Source organism: Balaenoptera musculus, chromosome 16 (assembly GCF_009873245.2).
Source record: "Balaenoptera musculus isolate JJ_BM4_2016_0621 chromosome 16, mBalMus1.pri.v3, whole genome shotgun sequence".
Classification (NCBI taxonomy): Eukaryota; Metazoa; Chordata; class Mammalia; order Artiodactyla; family Balaenopteridae; genus Balaenoptera; species Balaenoptera musculus.
The window spans coordinates 29,001,781-29,017,868 of NC_045800.1; the positions used below are offsets into that span (position 1 = coordinate 29,001,781).

The window sequence follows — 16,088 nt, forward strand, 5'->3', positions numbered from 1 at the left end:
ATTAATAATTTACCTGAGCAGCCTTGGCAAATGTTGGCCCGTGGTATCGGCCACCGATGCGTAACACATCCTCTGTACAGTAAAAGAACTCGGAGAAACCGTAGAACTCGCTGTTGTTGAAGTCAATGGGTGACTGGTAGACGCCATTCAGCGAGGCCTGGCTGGTGCTGGAGCGAGCCAACAGCGGGCTCAGCGTGGCCCCGCAAGCCACCCAGTCCCCTCTTCCTCGGACGTGAAGGACCTGGCTGCTCCTTTCCACCACATCCGTGAGTCCCACAGGCAGGCAGGGATCTAGAAATGGATTGTCGGGACTCAGACCTGTCTTCTGGCCCAGCAACCTGTCACGATGACAAAAACAAACAAAACACATCACTACTGTACTCAGCCTCCTCTAAGATGCTTCCCAGACGCCTTGTTATTCTTCTACATGACACCCCTAAAAACAGGGATGGAGTGTTACCACGTAGTTGTGTCACATGAACATTTAAATTATGCAAATTCAATTTAGAAAAAGAAAGAAATATGGCAGTGATTAATTTCGTTCAACCTTTTAGTCAACATGTATATTTCCCAATGTATAGTGAAATTGGAGATGTGAATCTGCTGTTCTCCCTCTGGTCTTCATTCCCATTTGCCTCTTAAAAGTGAAAAGATCTCACCATGCTGAGCGCAGTTCTAATGTTTAAAAAAACAATTGGGAGGAGGTGAAGTGGGAAGGGCTGAGGAGTGTCCTGAGGCAGGGACCATGGCAGTGGTGCAGTGGTGATGGGTGGCAAAAGTGACCGAGTACATGCCCAGATCTGAGGGGGAGGGGAGGGGCAGGTTTTGAGTCCCACCATGGCCATCACACAGCTCTGGTTAATTAAAGTCTGTACTTGTCTAGCAACAGTATTCTCATTCCTAAAGAGATTAATATGCAGATCTGGCCAAAGACGGAAATTAAGTAGAGACCAAATAACTTGGCCAACTACAGTTAATTACTCATCAGTTCCTAAGACAAATGTTGAAGAGTGGACTTCTTGGGATGAAGATGCACCCACAAGTGTAAAGACTGAAGGAGGGAATGGGAATGTGGCAACACAACAAAATGCTTTGGAACAAGTGGAACCTACTTTAAAGATGTGACACCACCTATAAGGAAAACTCAGAAAATTATTAAAAAGAGAGAAACATTAAGTTTTAACATCCCAGGAAGCACAGGTTTCTCTATAGATTAGCAGATACGCAAGATGAGTAATTAGTCTTCTGAACTAGGTAACTTACATACATGGTAAAAAAAATACCAATGCATGAGAAGAAGATGATGCAGCCTCTCCCGAGGCAGCAAAAAACATGATACAGAGATAAAAGAGCAGCAGGACAACAAAGGAAGGAAATGGAAAAGGAAGCACAGTGGCTAAAGTTGGTGTGAAACTTTCATAGTAATTGTTCTTCAGATGCCATAGTGTCAGCAAGAGTGATCTGAACTCCATAACCCAAGCAACATTTGTATGGATTTAAGAGTATTTTCAGAATACAAACACACTGCTTGGTTTTAATGCATTCATCAATCATCCAGATAACAGGATTCTCCCAAAGCACCTTGAACTCTTAGGAGTTTAGATTCAGAAAAACAAAAAAGACTTATGAGACAATATTTTCTGTAACATGCTCCCAATATAAGACAATTGATTACTGTAGAGAAATTATTACAAATGGGATAAACCAGTAGCTCTTCAAGCCACTGTTTCCAGCTAAACAAATGGGGGTAAACAGTTTTATGGTGGAAAAGAACTCTGCTCTCTATTATGCTTTCCTTTAATGTGCATAATGATAAAAATAATTTTATATGCTAAAAAACCCACAACTATTTGTACTTTATGGTCTAAATACTTCATCTGGTACACAAATGAAGAATCAGTGGTCTGTCCAATGCTGGAGGAAAAATTGTCTATTCTGGACTTAAAGAGAATATTTTAAAGGCTAATTTTGACTACTATTTTAAAGGCTAATTTTGATTAAGATGCTTTTAATCTTTTATGCACACTATGGAACCTTAAGTCCCACGTAAGATGCAGGTCTACTGTAATTCAGCAAACATGTCCTGCGCACTTCCATGTATTGATAGAATGAACTTCCAGGAACTACATTACACTGCACAATTTAAATTGGTGACTTAACTGATCTCACTTATCCTGTGATACCATGTCTGAAGATGGGCACGGCAAGAGGTCACCACAATAAGCCACTGTACATTTTTGAGTCCTAATAACAAAGATTAGAAGGCACTCTCAAGCAGATCAAGTGGGACTACTAATACAGGGTCTCTAAAAGATGCTACCCCGTTGGCAGGGGTGGTCAGAAAGGAGGAAGCAAGGACGTATCTATCTAGTAGGATGTAACCATTTTTTCCTAATATCTGCAGCCTAACAACATTCTATTTCAGAATCACAGATCCCATGTCAAACATACCTGTTCTTGTTAAGAGTTTCATTCATCACAAGGTCTTCATAGCGCTGCCGGGCAAAGTTGCCCCCGAATCCCAGAAAGGTTGTGACATAAACCCTATACACATGTTCAGTGTGTTGCACATCACAGCCCAGGTTGAACTCGGCCAGCAATATCTTCGCAGCTTCTTCCTGTAATATGATGTAACGGGAACTTTACTTTTGGTTGACTTCTAGAAAGGTATGACATTGCTAATACACTAGATTTCATCTGCTATGACTACTCTTTAAAACGTCTTATAGCATTCTTTCATCCTCACAGCATTATTTTAAACAAAGACGTAAAATGACAAGACTACACAAAAAGGAACAAATCAGAGACTAAATAACAAATTAGAGACAAATACTTTCTGTAGTTAGATAGGAGGTAGAATCATTACAGATGATGTCCTTACCTGGCGTGTACTTTTCTGATTTTCCAATTCTCCAAAATGGGAATGTACTATTTTTATAATCAAAAAAAAAAAAATCCGGAGACACATAGTTTTTTGAGGCAGAAGCCTGCTGTGTCTCCCTTTGCTATCCTTTTCTACTTCACCCAAAAAGAAAAAAAAAAATCCATTGACAAAAATAAATTTAAGGAATTTGAGAGATCATCATGAGATCTATTCTATGGCATTTTCTAAAACTATTCAAGATGCCTTAATATTCCCTGTGACAGATTTGAGGATTAGAAAAGTTCAATTTTATTGTACCTCTGTTTTTTTTTTGACTTCAGGTACAGAGGTTGAATTAGTCATATTCCTCAGTTCATGGCACATTATCGTGGCAAAGCCCCACTTTTGTTTTATTTACTTCCTTTTATCCTCATACTCACTGCCATTCTGGCTCCTGCCACAGGGAACCATTCTAATGTGCTTAATATGTAGTATTTGTTTGTATGTATTGTTGCAAAATGGGGTTGTTTTGAATGTATTTATTTTAAATTTCTGAAAATGCTACTGTGCCCAGCAATTCCACTCCTAGGTATATACTCAAGAAAACTGAAAACATGTCTACACAAAAATGTGTACATGAGTGTTCATAGCAGCGTTATCCATAATAGCCAAAAACTGGAAACAACCTAAATGTCCATCAGCTGATGAATGGATAAACAAAATGTGCCATGGTCACACAATGGAATGTTATTCAGCCAAAAAGGGAATAAAGTACTGATATCTGCTACAACATGGATAAGCCTTGAAAACTTTTGCTAGATGAAAGAAGCCTGACATAAAAGGCCACATATTTTATGGTTCCATAGGCAAATCCACAGGGACAGAAAGTAGATTAATGGTTGTCAGGGCTGGGGAGAGGGGAATGGTGAGTAACTGCTAATGAATATGGGGCTTCTTTTTGAGGTGATGGAATGTTCTGAAATTTGACAGTGGTGATTGCACAACTTTGTGAACTGTACAAAAAATTAGGCATTTAGGATTATTTAAAGTGTTTAAAGTGCTATTGTGTTATGTCTCTTTTGTTTCTTTCCTTTCTTTACTAAGCACAAAGATCCATTATATTGTTATATACACATCTAATTTGTTGCTTGCAAATATACTTTCTATACCAGTGTTGCTTTCTAAGTCTGCACACACACAAAAAGCCATTTGTTTAAGACTTTAAGGCTCAATGCCACCTGTCACCTATTCCTTAGTATCAGAACCATGCCTTCATTTTACCTGTTGAATACATACTAACAAATATAGACTAAACAGTCTCATGACCTAGTTCCCCAAATCTGCAACCCCACCACAGACAATCTCTTCTGAATGCCAAACCCACATTTTCAACATACCCAAAACTGAACTGCTTGGTGATAGGACTTCAGAGCTAGAGACCAGAAAGATACTCTCACCTAAACCATTCCTGTGTGCTTAGCATCAACCCTGCCCCTTCCCCTGTGGTCTCTCTCTCTCAGTGACTAGGTTCTCCACCCTTCCAGTTACCTAAGTTGGACCCTCAGCATCTGGCCATCCCTTCCTGCCCTACCCACATCACCACATTACACTGTTTTTTTACTCCAAAATATCCCTTGAAATCTGTCCCCTCCCTTCCATTTCCACTTACACTGTCTAGTTTAGCTCTTTAGCACTTCTCACCCAAGGTTCCCCGACCTACAGTTTTTTCTCCTACTGACACCAAAATTACTTTCTTAAAAAACAGATTGGAACTAAGTCACACAATTAACATAGTCACAAAATTCAGAGCTGGGGACCTTCAGAGTTTAATTATTTCACAGATGATGAAACTTAGGCCCATATGACTGCCCTACTCAAAAACCTTTACTGGTTCCCCACTGGCTACAGATAAAAAAGCCAAATCCCCTAGCATGGCACCCAAGACTCCTTATGATCTAACTTCATCTTATCTTCCCAGCCTTCCCTATTACCACACTTGAAAATCCCATACTGCAACAGGCTATTCATCATTACCTGGACATTCTGGGCTCTTTGCTGTTTTCTGTGCCTTTGTGCATACTGTCACCTCCATGCAGATGGCCTTCCCTCAACCTCCACTACGCAAAAGCCTACTATCAGCCAAGGCCCAGGTAAATACCGTACTTTCCATGAAGGCAGCATGGAAGGCTCCTATTCAAGCCTTTGTAAATGGGGTTGACCCTGCCAGTTCCCACATTGCTGTGGCTCTCTGTTTAGACCCAAGGTTCTCAACCAGAGGTGATTTTGCACCCCCAGGGGCATCTGGCAATGTCTGAAGACACTTTTAATTGTCAAAACTGGGAGTTTGGGGGAAGTACAGGCGTTGCTGCACCTGATAGAGGCCAGGGATGCTGCTAAACATCATATAATGCACGGAATGGCCCTCCACAACAAAGACTTATTCAGCCCAAAATGCCAATAGTGCCAATGATGAGAAACCCTGGTTTAGATCAAATTACAACACTGTCATGGTCTGCCTGTTATCACAGGCTGTCTCCACTGATAGATTATAAGCTTTTGGGGGCAGTGTAACATGTCATTTCTTGCACATACTAGGTGCTAAGAAGTGTTTTATTTCTTTTTCCTCTGTATGATGAAACTTCTCCCTCAAAATACATTCTTTACATTCTAGTCAGGTAAGGAATAACAGAAGCACAAGGATGGAATCATCAGTAAAGGAAAGGGAATAACGTTTAATTAACAAGTATGTAACAAATACTGTACTCCAGGTTTTATATTACCATGTTTAATCCTCAGGCAACTCTTCCAGATAAGTAGTATTGTTATAATTGCTAAAATGTATTAAATGTTATTACACGCTGGGCAGCTTGCTAAGTGCTTTATACACGTGGTATTATTTCATCTTCACAACTTTATGAAGTAGATACTATTATTATTCTCTTTTTACACACGAGGAAACTGAGGCTCAGAGAGGTAACCAACCCAAGATAACACAAGCCAGCAATGATCTGAACCAACATTTGGACCCAGGCCATTTGGTCTAAGTCCAAACATAGTGCCCTTCCTTCTCAAAGACTGGCATTCCTAGCCACTGAATTCCCCCAAAAGGTAAAATACCTGTTGTGGAGAAAGGACAGAAGTTGAGGTAGGAACTTCATAAGCAATTTGGAGAGAGGCTCCTCCCATATCCAGGATCCCTACTGTCCTTCTGCGTCCTGTTGCCAATTCCTGGGGAGCCTCGGCATCTGATTCTGAAATAAATAAGGGAACAGAAGGGGTCTAGTAATTAAAAGCCAAAATTAAGTTTAAAGGGAAAAAAAACCCAGAAATCCCTTAAAAAATTGAAAGCAAACTGAAATAAATTAAACTGTACCAACTATATATTATACAGAGAAGATTTAAGTGACTTAAAACATGGTATTTTGACTATGTATCTCTTGTAGAATATATCTTAATGACAAAAGAAACAAATAACTTAAACTGCATTCCAGTAGTTTTATTGGTATTATTATTTTTAAGCAATTAAACATATATTATGGAATAAAGTTAAATAAATGTTTATGTAAATAGCTTTAGGAACAAATATTCAGCACAAGAGAAAAAGGATTTGATTTTAATATAAAATCAAAGAAATTAAACAATAATCTTATAATCTTAAATATGAATCAGAACTATCACTATGAGATCATGATTTATTTTTCTTTTTTAAAAAATACACATTTCCTAGCTCTGTCCACTGAAAAGGCCTAGAAGCGATGATAATCCAGGAGCAATGAGCACTGCTGTTGTCTAGACCACAATCTCTAAACATCATTTTCCACTAAAAGAAACAAGGGCTCCTTAAAAAAATGGCCGATGCTAGGGTCTAGAGTAGAAAAAATACAAGATAAGCATAGAATACCATGGTGTGCCAATATGCCAGGGAAATAGAAAAGACTCCTGGGATCATGTTAAAAGGGTACAAGAGCCAACTTAAAGGTGCTCCTAGCAGCGAATGATGGTAAAATTTGAGCACCAAAAAGAATAATGATGTGATGGACTGCAATGCATCAAATAAATTAAAATCCGCAAGTTCATAAGGATACTGAAAAAAAAATCCACTGGTTACCTTCAGAAGTTGCTAGGACACCAGCTCATTATTCAAAAACTTGATAAATAAAAGCAAAGAATCAAGGGTTCATTCTGTCGTTCCCGTAGGAACTACATTTCAGGATAACCAAATGGCTAATGAAGAAAATTTCATTATATAAAACTCCTAACTGTTAAATGCAGAAAGAATGACAGAATTAGAAAAATCACCATTCTGCAACCTCTAATGAGAAAACAAATCTAAGTAACGATCACAATTGGCTGCTATAACCATTAGGTGAAAAGTGGATGGAAAATTTTTATAACAGATCAGATCAGACTGACAATTCCTGAAACCTGAACACCTGTTCAGTCTTAACATGACTAAAAGTAAGACAACCAGATATTACAAAACTCCTGATGTGATACAGCAGTAAACAGCACCACCTATGATTTTTTCTTGCCAAAAGAACTGAATCTGAGTCTAATCAAGCTTCTATACCTAACCTCCAGTTCACAGAACAAAAGCGGGGGAGGGGATGAAAAACATGTTAAAGATCCCACAAAGATTCAGTCAACCAAATCCAGAATGTGGCAAATTCATTCCATCAAGTGACCCAGTTTTGGTTGTTTTTTGGTTGTTGGGTTTTTGCTGTTGTTGTTGTTGTTGTTGTTGAATGATTTGGAAAAAAGAGTTGGGGGGGAAGGTTAACTGTTATAGATTAAAAGAGACCTATCAGTCAAATGTAATTTGTGATCTATGTTCAGATTCTGATCTGAACAAGACAACTACAAATAAATATTCTTTTTTTTTTAACATCTTTATTGGAGTATAATTGCTTTACAATGGTGTGTTAGTTTCTGCTTTATAACAAAGTGAATCAGTTATACATATACATATGTTCCCATATCTCTTCCCTCTTGCATCTCCCTCCCTCCCACCCTCCCTATCCCACCCGTCTAGGTGGTCACAAAGCACCGAGCTGATCTCCCTGTGCTATGTGGCTGCTTCCCACTAGCTATCTATTTTACATTTGGTAGTGTATATATGTCCATGACACTCTCTCACCCTGTCACATCTTACCCTTCCCCCTCCCCATATCCTCAAGTCCATTCTCTAGTAGGTCTGTGTCTTCATTCCTGTCTTGCCACTAGGTTCTTCATGACCTTTTTTTTTTTTCCTTAGATTCCATATATATGTGTTAGCATACGGTATTTGTTTTTCTCTTTCTGACTTACTTCACTCTGTATGACAGACTCTAACTCCATCCACCTCACTACAAATAACTCCATTTCGTTTCTTTTTATGGCTGAGTAATATTCCCTTGTATATATGTGCCACATCTTCTTTATCCATTCATCCGATGATGGACACTTAGGTTGCTTCCATGTCCTGAATATTGTAAATAGAGCTGCAATGAACATTTTGGTACATGACTCTTTTTGAATTATGGTTTTCTCAGGGTATATGCCCAGTAGTGGGATTGCTGGGCCGTATGGTACTTCTATTTTTAGTTTTTTAAGGAACCTCCATACTGTTCTCCATAGTGGCTGTATCAATTTACATTCCCACCAACAGTGCAAGAGGGTTCCCTTTTCTCCACACCCTCTCCAGCATTTATTGTTTCTAGATTTTTTGATGATGGCCATTCTGACCGATGTGAGATGATATCTCATTGTAGATTTGATTTGCATTTCTCTATTGATTAATGATGTTGAGCATTCTTTCATGTGTTTGTTGGCAATCTCTATATCTTCTTTGGAGAAATGTCTATTTAGGTCTTCTGCCCATTTTTGGATTGGGTTGTTTGTTTTTCTGTTATTGAGCTGCATGAGCTGCCTGTATATTTTGGAGATTAATCCTTTGTCAGTTGCTTCATTTGCAAAATATTTTCTCCCATTCTGAGGGCTCTCTTTTGGTCTTGTTTATGGTTTCCTTTGCTGTGCAAATGCTTTTAAGTTTCATTAGGTCCCATTTGTTTATTTTTGTTCTTATTTCCATTTCTCTAGGAGGTGGATCAAAAAGAATCTTGCTGTGATTTATGTCATAGAGTATTCTGCCTATGTTTTCCTCTAAGAGTTTGATAGTGTCTGGCCTTACATTTAGGTCTTTAATCCATTTTGAGTTTATTTTTGTGTATGGTGTTAGAAAGTGCTCTAATTTCATTCTTTTACATGTACCTGTCCAGTTTTCCCAGCACCACTTATTGAAGAGGCTTTCTTTTCTCCACTGTATATGCTTGCCTCCTTTATCAAAAATAAGGTGACCATATGAGCGTGGGTTTATCTCTGGGCTTTCTATCCTGTTCCATTGATCTATATTTCTGTTTTTGTGCCAGTACCATACTATCTTGATTACTGTAGCTTTGTAGTATAGTCTGAAGTCAGGGAGCCTGATTCCTCCAGCTCCATTTTTCGTTCTCAAGATTGCTTTGGCTATTCGGGGTCTTTTGTGTTTCCATACAAATTGTGAAATTTTTTGTTCTAGTTCTGTGAAAAATGCCAGTGGTAGTTTGATAGAGATTGCATTGAATCTGTAGATTGCTTTGGGTATTATAGTCATTTTCACAATGTTGATTCTTCCAATCCAAGAACATGGTATATCTCTCCATCTATTTGTATCATCTTTAATTTCTTTTATCAGTGTCCTATAATTTTCTGCATACAGGTCTTTTGTCTCCTTAGGTAGGTTTATTCCTAGATATTTTATTCTTTTTGTTGCAATGGTAAACGGGAGTGTTTTCTTAATTTCACTTTCAGATTTTTCATCATTAGTGTATAGGAATGCAAGAGATTTCTGTGCATTAATTTTGTATCCTGCTACTTTACCAAATTCATTGATTAGCTCTAGTAGTTTTCTGGTAGCATCTTTAGGATTCTCTATGTATAGTATCATGTCATCTGCAAACAGTGACAGCTTTACTTCTTCTTTTCCGATTTGGATTCCTTTTATTTCTTTTTCTTCTCTGATTGCTGTGGCTAAAACTTCCAAAACTATGTTGAATAATAGTGGTGAGAGTGGGCAACCTTGTCTTGTTCCTGATCTTAGTGGAAATGGTTTCAGTTTTTCACCATTGAGGATGATGCTGGCTGTGGGTTTGTCATATATGGCCTTTATTATGTTGAGGAAAGTTCCCTCTATGCCTACTTTCTGCAGGGCTTTTATCATAAATGGGTGTTGAATTTTGTCGAAAGCTTTCTCTGCATCTATTGAGATGATCATATGGTTTTTCTCCTTCAATTTGTTAATATGGTGTATCACACTGATTGATTTGCATATATTGAAGAATCCTTGCATTCCTGGAATAAATCCCACTTGATCATGGTGTATGATCCTTTTAATGTGCTGTTGGATTCTGTTTGCTAGTATTTTGTTGAGGATTTTTGCATCTATGTTCATCAGTGATATTGGCCTGTAGTTTTCTTTCTTTGTGACATCTTTGTCTGGTTTTGGTATCAGGGTGACGGTGGCCTCGTAGAATGAGTTGGGGAGTGTTCCTCCCTCTGCTATATTTTGGAAGAGTTTGGGAAAAATAGGTGTTAGCTCTTCTCTAAATATTTTATAGAATTCGCCTGTGAAACCATCTGGTCCTGGGCTTTTGTTTGTTGGAAGATTTTTAATCACAGTTTCAATTTCAGTGCTTGTGATTGGTCTGTTCATATTTTCTATTTCTTTCTGGTTCAGTCTCGGCAGGTTGTGCATTTCTAAGAATTTGTCCATTTCTTCCAGGTTGTCCATTTTATTGGCATAGAGTTGATTGTAGTAATCTCTCATGATCTTTTGTATTTCTGCAGTGTCAGTGGTTACTTCTCCTTTTTCATTTCTAATTCTATTGATTTGAGTCTTCTCCCTTTTTTTCTTGATGAGTCTGGCTAATGGTTTATCAATTTTGCTTACCTTCTCAAAGAACCAGCTTTTAGTTTTATTGATCTTTGCTATTGTTTCCTTCATTTCTTTTTCATTTATTTCTGATCTGATCTTTATGATTTCTTTCCTTCTGCTAACTTTGGGGGTTTTTTATTCTTCTTTCTCTAATTGCTTTAGGTGCAAGGTTAGGTTGTTTATTTGAGATGTTTCCTGTTTCTTGAGGTAGGCTTGTATAGCTATAAACTTCCCTCTTAGAACTGCTTTTGCTGCATCCCATAGGTTTTGGGTCGTCGTGTCTCCATTGTCATTTGTTTCTAGGTATTTTTTGATTTCCCCTTTGATTTCTTCAGTGATCACTTCGTTATTAAGTAGTGTATTGTTCAGCCTCCATGTGTTTGTATTTATTACAGATCTTTTCCTGTAATTGATATCTAGTCTCATAGCGTTGTGGTCGGAAAAGATACTTGTTACGATTTCAATTTTCTTAAATTTACCAAGGCTTGATTTGTGACCCAAGATATGATCTATCCTGGAGAATGTTCCATGAGCACTTGAGAAGAAAGTGTAGTCTGTTGTTTTTGGATGGAAAGTCCTATAAATATCAATTAAAGCCATCTTGTTTAATGTATCATTTAAAGCTTGTGTTTCCTTATTTATTTTCATTTTGGATGATCTGTCCATTGGTGAAAGTGGGGTGTTAAAGTCCCCTACTATGATTGTGTTACTGTCGATTTCCCCCTTTATGGCTGTTAGTATTTGCCTTATGTATTGAGGTGTTCCTATGTTGGGTGCATAAATATTTACAATTGTTATATCTTCTTCTTGGATCGATCCCTTGATCATTATGTACTGCCCTTCTTTGTCTCTTGTAATAGTCTTTATTTTAAAGTCTATCTTGTCTCATATGAGAATTGCTACTTCAGCTTTCTTTTGATTTCCATTTGCATGGAATATCTTTTTCCATCCCCTCACTTTCGGTCTGTATGTGTCCCTAGGTCTGAAGTGGATCTCTTGTAGACAGTATATGTACAGGTCTTGTTTTTGTATCCATTCAGCCAGTCTGTGTCTTTTGGTGGGAGCATTTAATCCATTTACATTTAAGGTAACTATCGATATGTATGTTCCTATTCCCATTTTCTTAAATGTTTTGGGTTTGTTATTGTAGGTGTTTTCCTTCTCTTGTGTTTCTTGCCTAGAGAAGTTCCTTTAGCATTTGTTGTAAAGCTGGTTTGGTGGCGCTGAACTCTCTCAGCTTTTGCTTGTCTGTAAAGGTTTTAATTTCTACATCAAATCTGAATGAGATCCTTGCTGGGTAGAGTAATCTTGGTTGTAGGTTTTTCTCCTTCATCACTTTAAATATGTCCTGCCACTCCCTTCTGGCTTGCAGAGTTTCTGCTGAAAGATCAGCTGTTACCCTTATGGGGATTCCCTTGTGTGTTATTTGTTGTTTTTTCCTTGCTGCTTTTAATATATTTTCTTTATATTTAATTTTTGATAGTTTGATTAATATGTGTCTTGGCATGTTTCTCCTTGGATTTATCCTGTATAGGACTCTCTGTGTTTCCAGGACTTGATTAACTATTTCCTTTCCCATAGTAGGGAAGTTTTCAACTATAATCTCTTCAAATATTTTCTCAGTCCCTTTCTTTTTCTCTTCTTCTTCTGGGACCCCTATAATTCGAATGTTGGTGCGTTTAATTTTGTCCCAGAGGTCTCTGAGACTGTCCTCAGTTCTGTTCATTCTTTTTTCTTTATTTTGCTCTGCAGTAGTTATTTCCACTATTTTATCTTCCAGGTCACTTATCCGTTCTTCTGCCTCAGTTATTCTGCTATTGATCCCTTCTAGAGTATTTTTAATTTCATTTATTGTGTTGTTCATCATTGCTTGGTTCCTCTTTAGTTCTTCTAGGTCCTTGTTAAATGTTTCTTGCATTTTGTCTCTTCTATTTCCAAGATTTTGGATCATCTTTACTATCATTATCCTGAATTCTTTTTCAGGTAGACTGCCTATTTCCTCTTCATTTGTTAGGTCTGGTGTGTTTTTACCTTGCTCCTTCATCTGCTGTGTGTTTTTCTGTCTTCTCATTTTGCTTATCTTACTGTGTTTGGGGTCTCTTTTTCACAGGCTGCAGGTTCGTAGTTCCTGTTGTTTTTGGTGTCTGTCCCCAGTGGCTAAGGTTGGTTCAGCGAGTTGTATAGGTTTCCTGGTGGAGGGGACTAGTGCCTGTGTTCTGGTGGATGAGGCTAGATCTTGTCTTTCTGGTGGGCAGGTCCACATCTGGTGGTGTGTTTTGGGGTGTCTGTGGCCTTATTATGATTTTAGCCAGCCTCTCTGCTAATGGATGGGGCTGTGTTCCTGTCTTGCTAGTTGTTTGGCATAGGGTGTCCAGCACTGTAGCTTGCTGGTTGTTGAGTGAAGCTGGGTCTTGGTGTTGAGATGGAGATCTCTGGGAGATTTTCACCATTTGGTATTACGTGGAGCTGGGAGGTCTCTTGTGGACCAGTGTCCTGAAGTTGGCTCTCCCACCTCAGAGGCACAGCCCTGATGCCTGGCTGGAGCACCAAGAGCCTTTCATCCACATGGCTCAGAATAAAAGGGAGAAAAAATAGAAAGAAAGAAAGAAAGAAAGAGGATAACATAAAATAAAATAAAATAAAATAAAATAAAATAAAATAAAGATAAAATAAAGTTATTAAAATAAAAAATAATTATTAAGAAAAAAAATTTTTTCAGTAAAAAAACACAAATAAACGGACGGACAGAACCCTAGGACAAATGATGAAAGCAAAGCTATACAGACAAAATGTCACACAGAAGCATACACATACACACTCACAAAAAGAGGAAAATGGGAAAAAATAATATATCTTGCTCCCAAAGTCTACCTCCTCAATTTGGGATGATTCGTTGTCTATTCAGGTATTCCACAGATGCAGGGTACATCAAGTTGTTTGTGGAGCTTTAATCCGCTGCTTCTGAGGCTGCTGGGAGAAATTTCCCTTTCTCTTCTTTGTTCGCACAGCTCCCGGGGTTCAGCTTTGGATTTGGACCCACCTCTGCGTGTAGGTCGCCTGAGGGTGTCTGTTCTTCGCTCACACAGGATGGGGTTAAAGGAGCATCTGATTCGGGGGCTCTGGCTCACTCAGGCCGGGGGGAGGGAGGGGTATGGATGCGGGGCGAGCCTGCAGTGGCAGAGACTGGCGTGACGTTGCCGCAGCCTGAGGCGTGCCGTGCGTTCTCCCAGGGAAGTTGTCCCTCACAAATAAATATTCTTTTTTTTGTTTTTTTTTTGTTTTTTTTTAATTTGTTTAATATCTTTAATAATTCTATTATTTGTAAATCCTTCCATAAAAGGGCATTACGGTTCTTCAGTTTATTGCAAACATATCTTTAAAAAAAAAAGTCAGCCCTACTGTTGGAGCTAAAATACAAAGTTTTAAATTATTGGCACTATACTAAAAAGCACAATGGAGAACATCTTATTTAAATAAATTGAGGATGATACTTCACTGGGGAATATAGCCAACAGATTTTTTTCTCTCTCCAAATCTACATCCAACGGTGGTGTTTTATAGGCAAATTTTAAACAAATGCAAGTTTTTAGAAAATAATGAAAGCCATATTTTGCTCCAGAATACTATTATACACAGACCATATAGATTGTTTTATAGCAGATAGTAGTCTGCCAAATTTCAGATGGCAAAATGCTAAGCAGTGAGTTTGGTACTATCCAGCTAGTTGTTTCTTGTCATCCTGGAGAATCTGTCAATGGGTATTGCTGAGACCATCTTGTCACCACCATGTCTCTTCTCAGAGGTGACTCCACTGTGATAGAACCTTCATATCCTTAAGATGCAAGGCCTAGCAAAAAGCCTCCCACAAATCCACTGGATATCACAATGTTCTGTTTGACAAATTCTGTTGCTTCTTCTATTATATTGTTGATTTCAGGTGCTGCCTTATTTGCTCGTTTCTTAATCTGTCTTTTTGCTTTGTTTACATCTTTTTCAACTCTCTTCCAGTCGATCTGCACATAGCCACTGTGACTGGCAATCTGAAGGAGAAGAAAGCCACCACCTACTGCAGTTGCTGCAAGTTTTCCAACTTTCTGGAACAAAAATCCTGCACACCAGCCACTCACTCCACCCATTACAATCTGGGTGGCTACTGAGTATTTTTCTACCATAGGTCTGGAACTGTGGCCAAACACTCGATTCCACCAGTGGTGTCTTCTTGCATACTCAGTTAAATCCAACACTTCCTAAGAGTCATCATCACTTTCATATTCTTGGGGAGGGGCGTTCCGGGTCGCCATGATACTGCCGGCGGCCAGTATTGAAGGTGGTCCCAACCCGCCCGCCTCTCCCCGCTACTTTTCCACAAATAAATATTCTTGATACAATCGGGGAACTCTCTACCTGGGTATTAGATGGTTGTTATCAATACATGATATTAGGAATTGTTAACTTTGTTAAGTTTAAAAATGGAACTGAGGGGGAATTCCCTGTCTGTCCAGTGGTTAAGACTCCACGCTTTCACTGCTGAGGGCCCAGGTTCAATCCCTGGTTGGGGAACTAAGATCCCACAAGCTGCATGGCATGGTGCAGCAAAAAAATTTAAAAAGAAAAAAGAAAAAAGAAAATAAAAATGGAACTGTGGGGGCTTCCCTGGTGGCGCAGTGGTTGAGAATCTGCCTGCCAACGCAGGGGACATGGGTTCGAGCCCTGGTCTGGGAGGATCCCACATGCCACGGAGCAACTGGGCCCGTGAGCCATAGCTACTGAGCTTGCGCGTCTGGAGCCCGCGCTCCTCAACAAGAGAGGCCATGACAGTGAGAGGCCCACGCACCGCAGTGAAGAGTGGCCCCCGCTCGCCGCAACTAGAGGAAGCCCTGCACAGAGACGAAGACCCAACACAGCCAGAAATAAATAAATTAATAAATTAATTAATTAATTAAAAAAAAAATGGAACTGTGGATATTTTTGTTGGTTTGTTTTGAAACTCCTTATCTATTAGAGGTATTACTGAAGTACATGAAGATAAAGTGATTATGTGTGGTGTTTGCTTTTAAAAATCCAGTAGGGTTACAGCAGAAAATAACACAACATTGTAAAGCAATTATACTCCAATAAAGATACTAAAAAAAAAAAATCCAGTAGGGAAAAAAACCTGTGTTGTATGGAAGGAGTGTGGGAACAAAACAACGGCAAATTGTTAATGACTGTTCAGACTAGGTAATGGGTTCATGGAGGTTCATTTTATTAATTACTCTACTTTTGTGAATGCTT

At 38.8% G+C, this 16,088-nt stretch overlaps 2 protein-coding genes and 1 pseudogene across 11 annotated transcripts in view; 1 reads left to right on the forward strand and 2 right to left on the reverse strand.

Moving 5' to 3' along the window:
- The window catches only part of ENTPD7 (ectonucleoside triphosphate diphosphohydrolase 7), a 168,109-nt gene that overhangs the window by 28,199 nt on the left and 123,822 nt on the right, over nt 1–16,088 (reverse strand). For all 10 annotated transcript variants that reach the window (XR_005016734.1, XR_005016736.1, XR_005016733.1 and 7 more), the window contains 3 exons: nt 5,981–6,114; nt 2,452–2,618; nt 14–338 (listed from right to left, as the gene is read on the reverse strand). Coding sequence is in view for 6 of the 10 variants with exons in the window: in XM_036827757.1 (XP_036683652.1) it covers nt 14–338; nt 2,452–2,618; nt 5,981–6,114 (626 nt within the window). In the remaining 4 variants the exon portion in view is untranslated. The remainder of the gene's footprint in view (nt 1–13; nt 339–2,451; nt 2,619–5,980; nt 6,115–16,088) is intronic.
- LOC118882845 lies at nt 838–1,411 on the forward strand (annotated as a pseudogene).
- Nucleotides 14,194–15,170, reverse strand: LOC118882277 (FUN14 domain-containing protein 1-like). The gene is given in 1 exon segment (XM_036827769.1): nt 14,194–15,170. A coding segment is annotated over 1 exon segment (468 nt). The 5' UTR covers nt 15,116–15,170; the 3' UTR covers nt 14,194–14,647.